The sequence below is a fragment of the Anolis carolinensis genome, chromosome 6 (genome assembly GCF_035594765.1).
Source record: "Anolis carolinensis isolate JA03-04 chromosome 6, rAnoCar3.1.pri, whole genome shotgun sequence".
Taxonomy (NCBI): Eukaryota; Metazoa; Chordata; class Lepidosauria; order Squamata; family Dactyloidae; genus Anolis; species Anolis carolinensis.
In genome coordinates this window covers 67,653,798-67,674,167 of record NC_085846.1, presented here as the reverse complement: position 1 = coordinate 67,674,167, position 20,370 = coordinate 67,653,798, and the positions used below count along the sequence as shown (strand labels likewise).

Genomic DNA, 20,370 nt, shown 5'->3' with positions numbered 1-20,370 from the left:
GTACCTGCTCTGGGCATTTTAAAGAAGTCCTTCAGAAACATGATTATAGGTTCGCCACAACTTACTTGGGATCAAACTAAACCAAAGGTGAGCATTCCCAGGAAATACACAAGGTTCTTCCATAAGCCCTGTCTGATCACCATTACTTAAGAGCTATGGCAAATGTGAAGAATGTATGTGCCAAGGGCAACACCCAGAGGACAGGTTTGTGTTCCACAGAGCCATATATATATCTATATATATATACACAACACACATTTACAAAATAATGGATGCAAAACTGTGGCAGGATTTTTCCTTCATTTTTGGTGTGCACTTGTCTCACCATATATCAAGAGAGCAGATCTAGGATTTGGCTATTTAGACTGCATTCACATATATTTACGGAGATTAATATGTATATTACAGCCCCTATTCAGAGGAATTTTTATCAAAATTTAGGTGCAACGATTTGCTATCTCTTCTAGAGAGCAACCTATTTCTTCAGTACTTACCCTACATCCAAGAAATCTATGGCAGTGCTACAATACTATTAATTTACATTTAAATCAGAAGTGAGACACGGCAGCAGATCTGAATGTAGTGACACTTTATTTGTTGTTCAAGCCTTCACTGTCCCTTTACCCCAACAACGCCTCCTATGCAACAGGGAGGATTGAGAAATGATACTAGCACTCTTGTGTTTCAACTTGTTAACAAGATTTACTTGAAATGTAAGCATGTCTTTTAACTGCTGAGAATCAGTTGAAAACAGCTGCATTTTAGATAAAATGTACAAACTGAAAGTGTGCTTACAATTTTAGAATGATGAAAACACTGTTCTATATAGCACATGGGGCCCCTGGTGGCACAGTGTGTTAAAACGCTGAGCTGCTGAACTTACGGACCAAAAGGTCCCAGGTTCAAATCCCGGGAGCGGAATGAGTGGCCGCTGTTAGCCCCAGCTCCTGCCAACCTAGCAGTTTGAAAACATGCAAATGTGAGTAGATCAATAGGTACAGCTCCGGCGGGAAGGTAACGGCGCTTCATGCAGTCATGCTGGCCACATGACCTTGGAGGTGTCTATGGACAACGCCGGCTCTTCGGCTTAGAAATGGAGATGAGCACCAACCCCCAGAGTCGGTCACAACTGGACTTAACGTCAGGGGAAACCTTTACCTTTATATAGCACACATAAATTATAATAATTTAGAATTTCACATAAACATGCTGTCTGGTTATTCTGGATTTGTCAGCATGCAACTGGTGAAATGGGATGCAGTTCATGAAAGCTTATGTCAATACAACTAACCTTTTGTTAAGTGACACAACAGTGACTAGATCCTGTGATCTTAGAAGTTCAGTAAGGTCAGTCCTGGTTAGTACTTGGATGGGAAATTGCCAGCAAGTATCAGGTGCTGTAGACTATATTTCACGGGAAGGAAATAGCAAAACCACCTGGGTATTCTTTACCTAAGAAAATCCTATAAAATTCATGAATTCAACAGGTAACCTCAAGGCACAGATTTATACATAGGTTCCTTGTTAATCACTACGTATGAACACTATGTTGATCACTTTTGCCCTAGCAAAACATTTATTAGCAATATCCCTCAAATTCCACTGCGATGTTTGCTAAAGAATTTAAACACGTGAGTGGTGCCTTTTAACAGCTGACAAAACTCTACAGATACAACTTTGTGTTCATAAGAGTATAAGGAGGAAAAAAACTATTAAAGTTGAATTATGAATTTTCTGGGCTGTATGGCCATGTTCCAGAAGCATTTTCTCCTCACATTTCGCCCACATCTATGGCAGGCATCCTCAGAAGTTGTGAGGTCTGTTGGAAAATACGCAAGTGGGGAATGCCCAGGGTTGCAAGGCCATTAAATGCTAATCAAGGTGGCCAATTGCAGCATTCACACTTGTCTCAGACAGACAAAGAGTTCTTTCTCCCACCGTGGACAACCTCACTTGCCAAGTTTCCAACAGACCTCATAACCTCTGAGGATGCTGTCCATAGATGTGGGCAATACGTCAGGAGAGAATGCTTCTGGAGCATGGCCAGGCAACCCGGAAAACTCACAGCAACCCAGTGATTCCGGCCGTAAAAGCCTTCGACAACGCAAGGCCTATTTCCGTACCCTTCTCAACGTCCTGAATGAAATGACAAAGCAAGAACATGGGGGGAGAGGGGGAATTTGGACTCCCAAGACTGCTCATCCTCCTCCCCTTCCCGCCAGTTCCACGCGACCCAAAGCCTTTAACGCGCATGCGCAACGCCCGCCCAATTCACGCCAACGAACCCTCTCGATGTCGCCTAATCTCACCCACTCTCTATTCCGAACCAATCACGAGCGCCAATCCCTCCTGCCGTCACTCACTTCAGTGCGTGATCCGCCGTCTCTTCTGATTGGCCCGAGGGGGAGAGCTCTCTTTTCGTTTCGGCGGGGGTCGAAAACCTCATCCGGGGCGCGCGGACCAATGGGGCGCCGCGGAGCACACCACGTGGGCCGTGCTGGGCCCACCCCCCGCCCCCGCCTTTCCTTGGGCTGTGTCAAGTGGCGGCCACCAACGTGGAGGGCGGAAGCCGCGGCTGCTTCTCCTGCCGCGTGAGGGGAGACTGCGACCAGGCCCGGCGGCGGTTTGCGGCGAGGGAAGGGAGAGAGGAAGGCCGGGCGCGGCGAGCCTGAGGCGGAGAGTCCCGAGGCCCCGGAGGGAAGAGGCCGGCCAGCCAGCCAGAACCGGTTTGAACCGGAGGAGGAGCCGCTGCCGCCATGGCTGAGACGGAGGAGAGGAGCTTGGACGACTTCTTCGCTAAGCGGGACAAGAAGAAGCGGAAAGAGAAGAGCGGGCGCGGTGGAGGCGCCAACGCTGCTGCTGGTGCTGCTACTTCGGGGGGCTCCGTCGCCTCGTCAGGCGCTTCCCACGCGGCCGGAGGAAGCCGGCAGGGCGAAGGCGGAGCCGGCGGGGCGCCTAACACAAACGCCGCCTCGACCGGAGGGTCCTCCGGGGCCGCCTCGGCCTCCTCCAGGGCCGCGCACAAGGTGAGGGAAGGAGGAAAGGAAGACAGGGAGGCAGGCCACCCTCATGTGGCGCCCGGGTGGGCCTCCTGCCGGCAGAGGGCGCCGCCCTGGTCTGACTGGGCCCCCAAGCAAGGCCCTTTCTCTGAGGGAGGGAGGGAGGGAGGGAAGGGCGGCTCCCAGGCACGAAAGAGCTCCTTGGGACAAAAAAGGCCGCCGAGGAGAGCCTCCCCACCCGCCATCACTGCGTCCCGTTGCAGAATTGCGCCAGCATGGCACCTCTTTTCTCTTCCCTGTCTCAATGCCGTTGAGCCCTGGGAGTTGTAGTCTCAGAAGGCCCATCTCCGCCCAATATGAGGGCAGGCGCCTTGCTAAAAGTTAAAATCGCTGTTGCGGACCTCATCCCACTAATTAAAAAAAAACTTCATTTGTATCCCTCCCTATCTCCCCATGGGGACTCAGGCTGGCTTCCAACATAGCAAAATGGAAAAAAGGAAAAGTGTGGTATATAATCTATATATATATAAAAGAGTGATGGCATCAGGGCAGCGGACAAAACAACAAAACTACAGGCCCCCCAACCTCGAAATTTGACAACACAACCCATCATTCACGGCTCTAGGTTGATACAACAAAAAGAAAAGAAAAATAAAGTCCTAATTAGAGAGAGAGGAATAATATTTTTTATCCAATTGCTGCCAGTTTGAAGGCTAAGCTCCACCCACTTGGTCTCCTAGCAACCTACTCAGCCCAGGGGACAGGCACAGTTAGGCCTCACTTAGGCCTCTTCCACAGATTATCAGATTTTAACTGGATTATATGGCAGTGTAGACTCAAGGCCCTTCCACACAGCTATATAACCCATTTAGAATCTTATATTATCTGCTTTGAACTGGATTATCTTGACTCCACACTGCCATATGATCCACTTCAGTGTGCATACTAAACATAAAGACAACCATTCAACAGACATTCAATACCACCAGTACCTCAACAATTTCATACCAACACCACCAGACAACGCCACAGCAACGTGTGGCCGGGCACAGCTAGTATAATATAAAGTAAGTACAGTAGGGTCTCACTTATGCAACATTCAGGCTGGCTTCCAACATAGCAAAACGGAAAAAAGGAAAAGTATGGTACAGTAGAGTCTCACTTATCCAACGTAAACGGGCCGGCAGAACGTTGGATAATAAGGAGAGAATAAGGAAAAGCCTATTAAACATCAAATTAGGTTATGATTTTACAAATTAAGCACCAAAACATCATGTTATACAACAAAATTTACAGAAAAAGTAGTTCAATACACAGTAATCCTATTTAGTAATTACTGTATTAATTTAGCACCAAAATATCATGATGTATTGAAAACATTGACTACAAAAATGCGTTGGATAATCCAGAATGTTGGATAAGTGAGAGACTACTGTATATAATATAATATAAAGTAAGTACAGTAGGGTCTCACTTATCCAACATTCAGGCTGGCTTCCAACATAGCAAAACAGAAAAAAGGAAAAGTATGGTATATAATATAATATAAAGTAAGTACAGTAGGGTCTCACTTATCCAACATAAAGGGGCCGGCAGAACGTTGGATAAGCGAATATGTTGGATAAAAAGGAGGGATCAAGGAAAAGTCTATTAAACATCAAATTAGGTAATGATTTTACAAATTAAGCACCAAAACATCATGTTATACAACAAATTTGACAGAAAAAGTAGTTCAGTACGCAGTAATGCTATATAGGAATTTAGCACCAAAATATCACGATGTACAGTAGAATCTTGCTTATCCAACGTTCTGGATTATCCAACGCATTTTTGTAGTCAATGTTTTCAATACCCCGTGATATTTTGGTGCTAAAATCGTAAATACAGTAATTACTACGTAGCATTACTGCCTATTGAACTATTTTTTCTATCAAATTTGTTGTATAACATGTTGTTTTGGTGCTTAATTTGCAAAATCATAACCTAATTTGATGTTTAATAGGCTTCTCCTACCCCTCATGGGCCCATCTCCCTCCTGGCTGGGCCCACAATGCAGCCCCAAGGCAAAGAAGTTTCCCCATGCCTGATCTATATTCATATCTATCTAGACATCTCTTTCTATGTATATATAATTATAGCTATATTGGGCTTGCAGAGACTTGCAAACATGTGAGGGGGAAATTCATATATAAAAATAATGTATACATGGTGGCACAGTGTGTTAAAGCACTGAGCTGCTGAACTGGCAGACCAAAAGGCCTCAGGTTCGAATCCAGGGAGCGGAATGTGCGCCCGCTGTTAGCCCCAGCTCTTGCCAACCTAGCAGTTCGAAGCTAGGCAGAAGCTGGGGCTAACAGTAGGAGTTTACTCCGTTCCCCAGATTCAAATTGCCGACCTTTTGGTCAGCGAGTTCAGCAGCTTAGCGGTTTAATCCACTGCGCCACTGGGGAGTCCGCATTAAAAATAGTCTATGCAAATTTAAACATGTCTCCACATTTGTGGCTTGGTCCTGCAGATATTTGTCAATTTGATTAATATGGTGTCTCAAGATTTTCTCGCCCCTCCAAAAATTATTAATGATTTAGATGAAGGGATAGAAGGCATGATCATCAAGTTTGCAGATGACACCAAATTGGGAAGGATAGCTAATACTCCAGAAGACAGGAGAGAATGCTTCTGGAACATGGCCATACAGCCTGGAAAATTCACAGCAACCCAGATTTTCCCTTCCTTGGGATATATTTCTCTCACTTCCTATTGTCTCTTCCCTGATACTTAACTGTGAGTCAGATGTTTGTAACTTGGGGACTGCCTGTACTGCTATCAGCACACACAAATACATATTTTTTTTAATTAAACCCAGGGAAGGAGCATTTCCTGGCATGAATTCTCCCTTCTCATCAACCCATTCCACCCACCAATTATTTATTCCCTCAATGACATAGAGAAACTGTTTTTTGGAGGGCCAGCCACACACTTAAAAGGTCTGGATATTTGGAGGGGTTTGTGTGTGTGTGTGTGTGTGTGTGTGTGTGTGTGTCAGGATCGACTTGAAAAACTGCAAATTGCTTCTGGTGTGAGGGAATTGGCCGTCTGCAAGGACGTTGCCCGGGGGACACCTGGATGTTTTGATGTTTTTACCATCCTTGTGGGAGGCTTCTCTCATGTTCCCCCATGGAGCTGAAGCTGATAGAGAGAGCTCATCCGCGCTGTCCTTGGGTTGGATTCGGACCAGCAACCTTCAGGTTAGAAACCCAACCTTCAAGTCAACGCAACCTTCAAGTCAGGTCTTGTCCACAAAAGGGTTTAACTCACTGCGCCACTGGGAGCTCCTTGGATTTTTGGTAAAACATTGGGATAAATGACAGCTCTTTTTTAAAAATACATTAAAACCCAAAAAAATGCATTACAAAGAAATCACTGATATCATGGGTCTTGATCAGAGTGCCTATGAGGCGAGTATGATTTTTTAAATCTATGGAGACAATTTTGTACTCCGGGTTGTTGTATGTCTTTCGGGCTGTGTGGCCATGTTCCAGAAGCATTCTCTCCTGACGTTTCGCCCACATCTATGGCAGGCATCCTCAGAGGTTGTGAGCCTCACAACCTCTGAGGATGCCTGCCATAGATGTGGGCGAAACGTCAGGAGAGAATGCTTCTGGAACATGGCCACACAGCCCGAAAGACATACAACAACCCTGTGATCCCGGCCATGAAAGCCTTCGACAACACAATTTTGTACTCCTATCAGTAGGCACTGATACCGCTCCTTTTTGTGTTGATCCTGACAATATTTTATGTACTCTGCTTTCTTTTCATGAATAACTGTTGTCTGTGTCATGCCTGTACTCTCTTCTGTGATTTTTTTGTCCTAAATCTGAAAACCCTCAGAGGAATTCTGCTGGATAATACCTATGGTCGTTGGATTTTATGATTATACAGCATTTTCAAGGTCCCCATAAACTGCAGGTAGAATTCTCGCCAAATGTGACAAGTTTTGATTCTTAGTCATAAAGCAGGTCTCAAGATTCTGTCACACTTAAGTGTCAATAATTAATTGCTCCCAAGTTTTACAGCACATTTCTACCAGAACTGCTTTGAAAAAAAAGCCCATTACTTCAATATGAAGGAAAATCACTTTATCCATATTAGTCATCTTTTGTGTATGGAAATTTGAGGAAAGTAGGTCATTTTTCTGCTAGAGGCAGTTAGGATGTATTGGGGTGTGGTTTTATAGCTAAGCATGGTGAGGAATCTGTGACTATAAAGATGTTGAATTTTGGCAGTCGGAAACTACCCAGCATAAACAGTGATATGGGATAATGGGAGTTGCTATCCACTATCATGTGGAAGCCCATTCATTCCTTGGGTAAGCCAGGCAGTGTTTAGAAGTCTTTTTGAGATTTAGGAATATGGTAATGGATGTAAATTAGGAAGATACAATACAAGAGAGATCAATCTGTTGAAAGCTTGTTCCTTTGCTAGTTTGCAAGTTAACTATCAGTAATGGTGTTCTTGTTTTCTCTGTGTCCTTTTTAGGCAGCTAAAGAACATTCCCTGGAATTTTTTTGCTAAACTGTATACATGCTTTGTATCCTAGACATAGTCAGATTAATAGGCCATGAACAATTGCTTGCTGTTTCAAATTTAATTCATTGCTTCATTGCTCTTAGATAAGTAAATGGGTAATTTTTGTTAAAAAGACATCGGTTTGGATTTAAAGAACCACTATATTCTATTATGTGACAATATATGTTGTCCGTTGTCTCTTTTCTATCTTCCATCCTCTTTCTACAAACATACCCCCAATAATTAAAGGCACCCTGTTTCATTCTACAGAAAGTTTGGGTCCTTGAATTTAGGAGTGAGTGAGATAATGAGAGAAGTAGGCCAAGAAAGCATGCCTGAATCAAAGTATCTTCATAAGAACCATAAATAGGACTTAATATCTTGGACAGTTCAAATTATGTTTTCACACTTTCTTGTCTGTTTCAATCCAGTTGACTAACATCAGAAATTAGTGTATATTTTTTAAAAGTATTAATATAAATAATTCAAAATAATCTTGCTCATTGTTTCATTCCTATATGAAATTAATGCATTGCGTCTTATAAATAAAAACATACTTATGGATAATCATAAGTATGTTTTTAAAAGAAAAATGTACAAAGAGCCATATTAAAAACAAGGAAATACAGTAAAGCACTTCAAATGTCTTTTATCCACATTAGTCAACTTTATATTTACACCAGGACACCTAGAATGAGCACCATAAGCCAGTCCTAGATAGCTTTCCCAGTGCCTAAATACTTTGAACAATCAATATGGTTCTGGCTTACATTAGAAGGGTGACAATGCTGGTGCCAGGCAAGCTTGTTTGGGGAAATATTTTTGAATGTAGAATTTGGGTGAGGGGGTGAGAAGCAGTCATTTTATCCTGTAGCTAAAATGTGTCAGGTAACAAAGAATTTAGTGACACCTTAGAACTTTAAAGTGTTGTTTAATATGAAGGTTTGGGTCGTGCCAAGGCTTTTAATGTTTTACAATTATTTCACAACCTACCATACTATTCAAAATTCTGGTATAGTCATACTGAATCCAGTTTTGATCTGAGAATTTGGTTTTCCATATATATTCAGTTCTGCAAAAAGAAAGATAAGCATACACATTAATCATATATGTACAGTGGGTCCACCATATTTGGGAACTCTGTATTTGCTGATTTAACCAGCTGTATGTCCAACATAAAAATTAAAGTAAGTATGGGGACATGGTGGTGCTGGTGGGCACTCCTCGTTCATTTGCAAGCAAGAATATCATTGCCATTTGTCATGTCCTGCAGAAGCTGTTTGTTGCTGTGCTGTTGGCAGCAGTTGTGAGCAGCTTCCTCAGGGACCTGGCAATTGGCAGTGGCACTCCCACTTGTGAATGAACAAACCAACAAGACCAAAACGGAGTATGTGGGGAGGAGCAGGACAGCAGTAGGGGTGGGGTGAAAAAAGTGTATTGGGACTTGGAAATGGAGCTGGGACATCTTGGTGTGAGACAGGAGGAGAGGTAAGGTGAATGACCATGATCCAAAAGAAGCTGCTTGCAGCCACAGCCAATTGTGGGGTGAACAAACAAGCAGAAACTCCTGCCACCGCCTGTCAACATGTCCCTGCCAGCCAAAGCTTGGTGCTGCTGCCATCGCCCTACAGGCACTTGAGCATCCATGATTTTTGGTATCTGCAGGAGTCCTGGAACAAATCCCCCTAGTTTCCAAGGGCTCACTGTATGTGAAATATTTGAACATTAATAGTGTGCTTTGTGCTTTTGGAGTGGGTGGCATTCCGCCTCTGAAACAGTAAAAGAAAGGGAAGTATTGATATCAGGAGAGGGTTTTTTAAACGATTACATAATCATTCCATAGTATGCTGTACTTGTTAATTTGTGGTACATAGTGAGGTGCTGATAATGAGCCTATATAATGTTCATTTCTTTCAGGAGGAGGATGACTGGAAGGAATTTGAGCAAGAAGAAACAATTGATTACAGTGGCCTCAGAGTTCAGTCCATGCAAATTAGGTATGTTTTAAAAGAGCATTTGTTTTTGTTTTTTAAGTATAGTAATCCTTTTTCTTGGTTGTACATGCTTATAGTTATTAATAAGCTGACTAGTAGCTTATTGGCAGTACTTTCCATTGGTTCAAACCAATTGTGACCGCTCCCTACATGTATCCGTATATTTGATGTGTCTCTGTTTGGTATGACTGAAGATTCTGGAAGTTCTTTCTCAAGATGACTTATCAAAATGAAAAAATATATTTTAAGCAATTTTTGTACATCAGTGCATATTCCCGCTTTAATGTTTTGTATAATGTTCCTAAAAACAATGAACAATGAATTTATTAAGTTTTTTGAAAACATAATTTAAGTTAACAAAACATTACACATACACATATAGCCAAACACTACGAGGAGTGTATGGTTTTAAAATCGCAATTCGAGGAGTATTATATCTTCAGCAGATGTGTTTCTGGAATTGAGAATGTGAATTTGGTGAGCCTTCACCTTGACCGTGTTTGTTTATGAATTTAATGAAGGGTAATCATGTGTCCCAAATAAGATTCTTCTACTCTTTGAGCTATATGATGCTGTGCATCTTGATTCTTTTGCAACTATTTCCTTTGCCGGCTGAAAATCTGTAGTTTTGTACATTCTTAAACTCTGTTTTGGGGGATTCTTGACCTTAGATTCATGGACCCAGTGGTACCATGATGTCCTCATGGAAGTCTTTGAAGGCTTGACGAAATGTTACAAACCTTTATAGTTAAAATGTAAAGAAAGACTGAATGAATGGAAGAAAAAAAGTAAGATGGACAGATTGACAGCCAGATGGTCATACATAGATCTCAAAGAGTGGGGGGTCTTGCAATAGAATGTCAAAATAATATTTCAAACCATTCAAAAGTTATGAAAATAACTATTTTAGTAGCAAAAAACATAATGAGCACTTGCTGCATGCATCTGCATGTGTTTAAAACATGCAAGTGAATGAAGCTGAGTGAAAGTAAATAACATTTCTTGTTGCCAACCATGCAGCAACCTTTGTAGCTGCACCAAACTTTGGTGTTGTCCATGTTGCATCACCACATTCCCAGTATATCATTTGCTTCCTATAATTATGTAGTAATCGAAAATCCTAGATCTTAGAATCTTGGTGGTCTGCGGCAAAAAAAAAACTATTTACAGGAGGCCAGTAAAGAAAAGGTTAAGAACTGCTGCTCTAGTTAATAGTCTTCTTTTTCTTGTTAATATTGGAGTCAATCCTTTTGTGTGGTGATCCTCAAGCTTGGACACAATCGTCAGAAATATAATGTGCTTACATATTCTGTTCTATGTAAAAAATGGATACTATAGCATCCTCTGTTTTTCTGTCAGTGAAAAGGATGACGAAGAAGGTGAAAAAAGAGACGAACCACGAGATAATAGTGAAGAACCAGGTGGGGGTGCAGACAAGTCATCAGGTCCTTGGAATAGATCTGCTCCTACACAAATACCTATTGCTGAACCTGTTGGTAAGTTTTGATTTTTTCCCCCTCTGTTAATTAAGGAACGTTTGTTGATTTTCTTGTATTCAGCTTTCTTTTTTCTTGTTGGTAGCCAAGATAGTCTAGACCAGGGGTCCTCAAACTTTTTAAGTAGGGGGCCGGTCCACAATCCTTCAGACTGTTGAGGGGCCCAATTATCATTTGAAAAAGAAATACGAGCAAATCCCTATGCACACTGCACATGTCTTATTTGTAGTGCAAAACAATGAAAGAATAAAATATTTAAAAATGAAAACAATATTAACCAACATAAACCTATCAGGATTTCAATAGGAAGTGTGGGCCTGCTTCTGGTCAATGAGATAGTCAAATTAATTAGGATTGTTGTTGTTGTGTGCCTTCAAGTCATTTCAGACTTTGGGTGAGCCTAAGTCTACAATTATTTATTTATTCATTTACTACATTTATATCCCGCCCTTCTCACTCCGAAGGGGATTCAGAGCAGCTGTATGTACATACAATATATTATATTATTAGCATAGCACAATATTAGCATTATATATTACTATATTGAACTATACCACTATACTGTAATATTATATGTAATATATAACATGTAATTAATATTATTATATGGTATTATTATTAGTATTACATTGTATAACATGATAATATTATCAATATCATATGTATATATAATATATTATATTATTAAAACTGATATAAAAATATTATATTATAAATGAGGGCGGGGGCCAGGTAAATGACCTTGGGGGGCCGCATCCGGCCCCCGGGCCTTAGTTTGGGGACCCCTGGTCTAGACATCCCAGCATTATTTACATAAATTAGAAGGACTGATTTTCTAGTCAGAAAATGAAACCTGCTGAAAGTGGATGTGTCATTTGATGGCTATGGCCTTGATCTTTTACTATGAGAATTAGCATTTGTGGCCCTCCAGTATTTTGGATTTTTGCTCCCAGAATTCCTGACCACTGAACAAGTTGGGTGTGGCTTCTGGGAGTTGGTTCCAAACACTTGGAAGGCCACAGGTTGTGCAGGCCTGATCTGTCCCCAGGGAAAAAAACAAAGAAACAGTTTCTCCAAATGCCCTCTGGGGAAGTGGGAGGAGGGTATTTTGTCATGCTTGTTGGAGGGGGGGGGGGGGGCTGGGAGATCACTTTCTGTCCACTCTTTTTTTTAAAAAAAAAAAGACCTTCCCTGCATCTAAAATGGCCATTGAGGTGGAAATGAACTGGATGCCCTAAGTATTTTAAATATTTTCTATCCCTGGAGCCACAAAAACACCCCTCTCAAGTAAGAATGGTCACACTTTGCTCATTCTTACTCTAGACAGATCTTTGTATGGTAATAAGTTGCCACTAACTTCTTAATTTCTCAAACCGTCTTAAGACTGCTGCTGCCTTTGTTGCATCCATTAGTTGTATTTGCCTGATAAAAATATTATTACACCTTTTCATCTTGCTCAAAATAATATGCAAGCTGTTTTTCTTTTGCATGCTCTACCTTCTTTTGCTTGACTACACAGACTATGTTTTCCAAGTTTCTCACAAATTACACTTCCACCTTCACTCTAATGGAAGAAAATTGAATTTTATTTATGCTCTTTGGAAGAAGCCACATTTTCTGTTGATTGGTATGCATAATATGGAGACCACTTTGTTTCAACAAACAGTAAACCAAAATTTCAGACTGCTTCCCATTGCTTGCAAATGAGAGGAGAACCTGCAACATATGCCACTTAATAGTGACCCATAATTCCTGATTCAGCCTAAATTCAGCCTGTTGAAAATATTTTGGTGTTTCATAATTAGTTTTGATGATAGATTTATATCTAATTTTGTCTGTTTTGAATCAGCAAAGAGTAAAAGGTGGTGGGGGATCCTTTCCATCTAATTATTAATTGATGTTTCCAAAGTTCTCTCTCTCTCCCTTTTTTTTAGAAAGCCCAGAGCCCGTGCAGTCTGGTGGGGTATACAGGCCACCTGGTGCAAGAGAAACCAGGACACGGAAAGTGCCACAAGGACCCCCTGAAATATATAGTGACACACAGTTTCCATCATTGCAATCCACTGCCAAGCATGTAGATACTAGAAAGTAAGTATGGTAATAACATTCTGCACAGTTATCTTAAAATTACTCCCCCCACTTCTTTTAAACTTTATAATCCTATCCTTCTTAAGAAAGTATCTGTGGTGTAATTTGCACTGGAAGCAGCAAGTTGGTTTTAAAGTGCGAACATATTGGTTTCAACAGTCTGTGGATTATACTTCCACTGGTTTGATTAAGAGGCTTTCTTAAACAGATACTGCTGTTTCTGGGAAGATGTTCAGAGGGATGAGATAGCAGAATTTCTGTAACATTGATCTTTTCTGACCCAGATGCCCTGCCACAGCCCTTCCTGGGTTGGAAATTCGGCTTACCATTTGTGGGACTAAGTAGTTTTCTTAACTTAACAATAAACACAGTATGTTTTCATTTTGTTTCTCGGAGGGTAGCTTGCTTTGCTAAACTAGGATTTAAACTTTATTCTAAAAACTGACAAAACCAGAACAAAAAGTATGTTGGCAAAGATCAATTTTATGGAGGTTCTTCACAATCTCTTACTAACCTTGAGATTGTGACTGGGGTCCTAAGAACCAAGACCTTGAGTGTGCTCAGTGGGATCGTTTTCTTTGAATACCACACACTACCCATGTTTTGTCACAGACACCTTGTAAGCCCACAATGGATACTTATTACAGAGCATTAATGGTGTCCACTCAAGAAGCACAAGAATAGACATCCTGTGGGTATGCAGAACTAAGTGTGCAGTTCTTTGCACCGAGCTCTGTACTTCGGGGTAGTGGCTGAATTTACCAGTCAGTAAGATATTAACATGTTCGTTCATACATTATCGCAGCATTCAAACTTATGAGATTCTGAATTAGTATGATTGCTTATAAACAAAGTGCAATGAACTGCCCACTAGCGCTCCCCATCACATCTTTGAAACTGTGCATTTGACCAGGAGACCCCAGTTCTACAGTAGCTCCCTTGAGTATTGCCCATAATTTATACTGTCTGTCACTCTATCCATGAAACTTCACAAGAAAAACAAGTGTCCTTGAATTAATATTACTAAGGGGCAAGTATGTGTAAGGCACTTACTGATTACATTTATTTTCCCTTAGGGATAAAGAAATGGAGAAGAGCTTTGAAGTAGTAAAACACAAAAATAGAGGTAGGGATGAGGTTTCAAAAACCCAGGCAACTAAACTCCAGCTAGACAACCAATATGCTGTGCTTGGGAATCATTAAAGCTGCACACACATTACAATTAAGGAATGGTTATTTCATACTGTTCCAGTCTTAAGGTAATTAACCTGCATCTGTTATGAACATGCCGTCTTATTTCTGCTGGATCTACTGCAACGAGTGCAGACTACTTTGACGTAAGTGATTGGCGCTTAATTTGGTACTCCTGACTTTCACCTTTGGATATGAGGGAATTAAATGTAAGTGGTCAAACAAAGAGTCCCCAGTGTTTTGATTGCTGTACAGCCAGTGGTTATTTCAAATTTCTTTATGTTCAGATATTGAGCCTTCGTAAGGGTTGACTACCTCAGACTTGCTGCACTCATTGTGGACACCATGTGGATCACAACTTCTGGAAAAGGTTACAACTCTTTAAGTGGCCACCTGAAATGTGAAACCAGCTCTACTGGATTCCTCTCAGACATCTGCAGAAGTCGGCCATCTGGGTTCAGATTTATGATAAACGACAAATTTAAGTGACCTTAAATGAGCAATTTGTCTTGTGCCCCCATTTATTGCATCCTTTCATATGTAGCTATAAGTTACTAGGAACCTCTAGTGTATGCCACTTTCAAAAAAATATGCAGTGTAGTGTTGCTGTAGTTGACTAGGTTCAGTTTAGGTTCTCATAAAATACATACACATCCAGATAGAAAATATAGGGATGCTTGTCTGTGTATATCAACCGGTTTCACTTATGTTTCATTTTTAAAAAATGCCTCTCCTAGCTTGAGAAAGTGCAGTATAGTTAAGTAGCAGCGTGGACTATGCAGGCTATGTATACTTTTCTTTTTCTTTACTGGGTTTCAAGTGACTGCGATATGTGTAGGTTTGCATTCAGTGGCAAATAAATGTTTGTGCTCCACTGAAATCTGGAGTGTATTCTTAAAAAAAAATCCATGCAGTATACTTAGCCTTAATACTGTTTTATGGCAAGTATCAGCTGTTGGTCGCACACACTATTGTATTTGCGAGATGGATGTAATGACTTGTCTAGTGAAAAATATGTTGTGGTTTCTCACTAGTTGAATTTTGGAAGTTCTGAGAATAAGGTGTTGTGCTTGATGGCATTTTTCTTCTGCCTCCCCAAGATTGAGGGACAACTTCAGATATGTCCGTCTTTCACCAGCTACATGATCCTTTGTTTGCTAAGATTTGTCCTATATTGTACTGTGTGATATTGACAATGGATAATATTAAATCCAACTCCCCAAGTGGCTCTTGGCGTGTAGAAAGTATCTGTATTTGTTTTATTCAGCTCACCTGAATTGTCCTTTAGCTGGTAATGTTAGGTATCTGAGAGTGTCCAGCCACTTTCTGGAGTCTTGAGCAGGAATTCAGACATCATTAAAGTTGCTTTGTTGAGTACTTAAAGATGCACAATTGATGACTGGCTGTGATAAGAAATCATTGACTTAATGAAGAGCAAACCTCCCTTCATCTCAATATGACATTGGGTTTATCCATAAAGTTCCTTTGAGAGAAAAAAGTTTCTAAATAGTTGCCTTTGTATAGAGATGCAAAGCCAGGTCACTGGATGCCCAGAAGTAAACTTACAGGTAACACCATTCTGTTGTGTATATTTCCTGAAACTCTATTGCCAACAAAATATTTACAGGGTATTGAAGCTAAAGAACAATGATTATGTGGAACTGCATATCACTTGAAGACATTACAGAAACTGGCAGTTTTTAACCCCTGATATGGCAAATTTATTAAGGATGTTGCACAGGAATCAAGTTTTTATATACTGAGTGATAGGTAAAGAACTTGTATCATCTCTTAGGGATAGTTGGCAGAGCAAGTTAAAATTGTAACATTAATAAATGCAATTTCAAAAGTACCTGGCTCCTGGAGTTTAATGTAAGATGTGATGCCGTGCATCATTTAAACTAAGCATGGCAAAGGTGATGCGATCATGATATGCAATCATGATGAATGTGGCAATTTGGTCTTGTGTCCATTACAAGGACCTAAGTCCTGTTGGCTTCTTTCTGAGTAGACGTGCATAGAATTTGGCTGTTCATTTTTCTAAGGATTGATTGTCCTTGGTTTGGTTAGTGTAATATGTCTGGTCACTGTCTACCTCACCCTGCATATGCCATTGTTAGCAAAGCCACAGACTAACATAAAGTGACAAGTGAACCGATTTCTTGCTTTTTGTGTGGCAGTGACAGTTCTAAGATAGCCAGTTATTCATACTAGAGCAGTTCTTACATGCTGATCCAGTTTTGATACTCTTTAGAAGCCCTAGATTTATCAGAGACATTTTCACTTTGGGGGAAAAACACTTTTATGGAAATACTAAGCCACTGAATTGTTTGTTTGTCACTGAAGTTTTCATAGACACAATTATACCACCTCTAAAATCCATGATATGTTCTTTTTATACTGCTGTAATGTCTGTTAAGGCCCAAGTATAATCCTTAGTTTGAACTTCCATACATATATGTGGTATATGACCTTTAGCATTGTCTGAGGTGTCTGAATCTAAAAATATGCCTAACTACTTTGCCAATATGATAGCATACTTGCCATAGTAAACTGCTTTACAGCTTGTGATCCAAGTGTTTGTAGTAAGACAAGGGAGCATAACTTCCTCCAGAGAGCAAATCAGTGATGCAAATAAATTTTGGAACTGTTAATTTCATTACTGATAAAAATTTCTAGTGACAGAAGGCATCTACTTTGTTTTAGTAGTTGCTCATTGAATTTCAGAACGAAAAGATATCTGCCTCTGAAATCAAAATTGTCTTTCTGGAATCTGTTCAGGATTTGCCTTCAGATTACTTACCTGTTCTGTGAATGGCTGTGGAGGCTGAAATGTATTCGGCAGTAGCACACATGTCTCTTAACTTGTCATACAACTCTTTAGCTGTATCACTAAACTGAGGCTGTTAAAAAGTCCAGGCTACATTATCCTATTCAAAGCAGTAGCAATAGTTAAACCATGGACCTCAGTGAGCAATTGAAAGCCAGCTTCAGACAAAGGGATGTGAGATAAGATGAGCCTGGCCTAAATATTTCATAGTGTCAATATCGTAACAAGTAATCCATGTTGAAGTAGATAGCTTGTTTGTTGAATAGCCTTTTTATTCCAAACATAGATGGGCTATTTTAATGCACCTCTGATACTATCAATGAAGACAGCCTGTGGAGTGGATGTTCGTTCTTGGCAAGCATTAGAAGTGCTTAAGAACCTTTACATACTTTCACAGGTTTTTGTGCGAATGCAACAATGATGTGACGGCAGTCTGCAAGTCCTTTACAGGTGTGGTTGCAGTGGCAGTGCCTATATGCAGCAGGGAATCAATCAGTTCTCACCACACTGCTGACGGACTTGCTCCATAGCTGCATTTTGGGGATGACATTTGGTTAGGGGTCTAGATGTATACAGCCCAGCCTGCACCGGCCCACTCAGCACATTATTACTTCTCGGGCTTAGAGGCATTGGTCTTTACATGCAGAAATGCCTATTCAGATTTAACTGCATGTTAGGTTGGCTGCAGTTGGGCAGCTTCAGTCCTGAGTCTATAACCGCCACACAGGCTCAATAGTCAAAACTGTGTCTGCATAGACAATGTCATTTGTATTCCTTTTATATATACTTCAGTGGGGCCTGTATACAGAAATGTTTGGTGCAGTGGCCTTAGATTGCTGTTATGATCCCTGATATCCATATTATAGTTGTAAGTTTGGAGTGAAGAAAGATGGAAAGTTATTTAGAAGAGGGAAAGTAATTTTGCATTTTTGTTGATATATAGTGCCTAAGCCTAGCTTACTAAAGAGATGGCAGATTTGACGGCTCTCAGAAACTCCTCTATTTTGACAAGGCAGGATGAATTCAAGTGCAAAAGCATACACCATCTAAATAAGGCTTATTGTTTTGTATACAGTTCATTTACTAAATAAGTCAGCACAACTAAAGTTACTAGCGAAAATTAAATGAAACATCTAAAAGGGGAAAATTAGGAAGTTCAAATTTGATGAAAAATTACATCCAGAAAGAAATGTGGCAATGTATGGACTTACTCCCCTCCATAAGCTGATGGCATTAAAATGTAATAATGCAACTGTAGCTGCATTGCAATTAACATATTGTCTGAAGCAAGATAAGAGATGAGGGGAAGTACAGAAAATAATTGTTCACTTATAGGGTGAAGATACATGTTCGGTGTGACAAATAGAAAGAAGGTTCCTTTGCCCAGTTGTTTACATTTAGCTCAATTAAGAAGCTGTTATACACACTTAAAAGAATGAAGTGGTGGGAGTTTTGGACTAGACTCCTTTCAAGCAGCTGGTATAGTTGGATCTTATCCGAAATGCTCCTCAACAGATCTCCTGCATGTAGAGAACTCAGTAATGGAGAAGGAAGCACCAAGCTTGATCCTGATGCACTTGTTAAATGAGTGGTCTTTTATAGGATTATACTCCCAAAGGCAAAGTTTTGTCCTTTTTTGTCTAGCACATCATTCTGTCAGATATGCAGAATAGCTCTAAATTGGGGGCGAGGGGGAATCCTTCAGGATAATATCAAAGCAAATATTAATCTATATCACCTTTACATGGGGATGTTTCTCAAATACAGAATCAAGTTAACTGATTAAATCTGTGAAGTACTTTTAACAACTACAAAATGCTTTTTGTTCCATCAAAAAATAAACACAGCAAACTTTGCTGGTATAATTACTCAGCTATTGGAATCTTACAATTTTTAAAACTAGTACAAGAGCAGGTTCATCTTTATAGAAGAAATTGGAAACAACTGGAAGGATGAAAGCATAGTCTGCTCCAAATGATGTTTTGGGAAAGAATTGAAAGTCTTGCTGTGCCTCAGTATTCTAGGTTTGAAAAAAGACTTCCCTACCTCACAGGGGTGTTGTGAGGCTGACTTTATTGTTTGTAAAATGCTTTTGAGTTTTTGTTCCTGACGGAAGGTGCTATAGAAGTACAAAACATAAGTAACCAGCTGACATCTGATGTCTGGTTCTGTCACAATAAGAAAATGTTCAACTTAGTTTTCATTACAGTATTTTGCTACTACTATAGAAAGCGTCTTTATGAAACATTATTTAAATGTATGGATCATGTAACAATGGACTTTACAAGAAGGCATGGTTGAGTTTTCAATCTTAATGCATCCCTTTCTGGTTTTATGTGATTAACTGTGCAGATCTAATCGTATTAACAAGGTTTTGGGGTTTTGCATGGAAAATTAAGATCAGCTATCATTTTTGTAAACTCCCTGGATGAAATAAAGTTATGTTCACACTGTTTGTTATCCCTTTTGTGTGAGTACCATGAATGTGTTTTTTAAGGCATTGAGTTATCTCTGTACCATTCCTGTCTAAGTTACTGTGAGTGCCCGGTTTTTTCTTTCTGAGTAGTGATCATTTTTGCATTTCTGAGTGCTCTTTAGAAAGCTAAATCCTGGTGAGCAGCTCTGAAAGATGAAGTGTTATATTATTCCTTTTGCAAAATAGCTAATCCTTGTGTTCTTCCTGTGTGTACAAAGGAAAGCAATCTAATGCAAGAAGGGAGAGTGGCAGCATGATGGAAAATGGCAAAGGTTGCAAATCTCACATTTGAAGATTTACACATCACTCCAATTTGGGGGATGCATTAGAGCATGGGTCCTCAAGACTATGGCCCACACCTCCTGGTAATAACACTGCCACCACCCCACATGCGCCCCCGTTACTCATCCACCACCATGGAAGGAAGGAAGGAATAGGAGTAGGTAGGTAACAGGGAAGGAATTCACAAAGTGTAGTATGGTTTGAACCTCGTACTATTGCTCTGAACCCACTGCATTCAGCCAAGTTGCACTCTCTCAGCCTTACATAGAAACAAAGGCTATCCCCTTTGAATAAATCGACAGGAAAACTGATTGTCCACAATGTCACAGCAACAGCAATCTCATCAACCATACTTCTCATTGAAAAACTAGTACTGTAAGTTTGTGTTGGTTAAAATTGTTCATTTTAAATATTGGATTTTTTTTCATGGTTTTTTTGCACTACA

At 40.4% G+C, this 20,370-nt stretch overlaps 1 protein-coding gene across 2 annotated transcripts; it reads left to right on the top strand.

Annotated features, from left to right (window-relative positions):
- Window positions 1-2,502: 2,502 nt before the first annotated feature.
- Window positions 2,503-19,620, top strand: cdv3 (CDV3 homolog). 2 transcript variants are annotated; one of them, XM_008115551.3, is made up of 5 exons: window positions 2,503-3,026; window positions 9,486-9,565; window positions 10,922-11,058; window positions 12,993-13,146; window positions 14,223-19,620. In XM_008115551.3, exons 1-5 carry the CDS (start codon window positions 2,757-2,759, stop codon window positions 14,347-14,349), a joined length of 768 nt encoding a protein of 255 aa, XP_008113758.1. In that variant the 5' UTR covers window positions 2,503-2,756; the 3' UTR covers window positions 14,350-19,620. The 2 variants fall into 2 exon arrangements, with proteins under 2 accessions (XP_008113758.1, XP_008113759.1); XM_008115552.3 differs by having other exon boundaries at window positions 2,506-3,026; window positions 14,625-19,620.
- The last annotated feature ends 750 nt before the right edge of the window (window positions 19,621-20,370 follow it).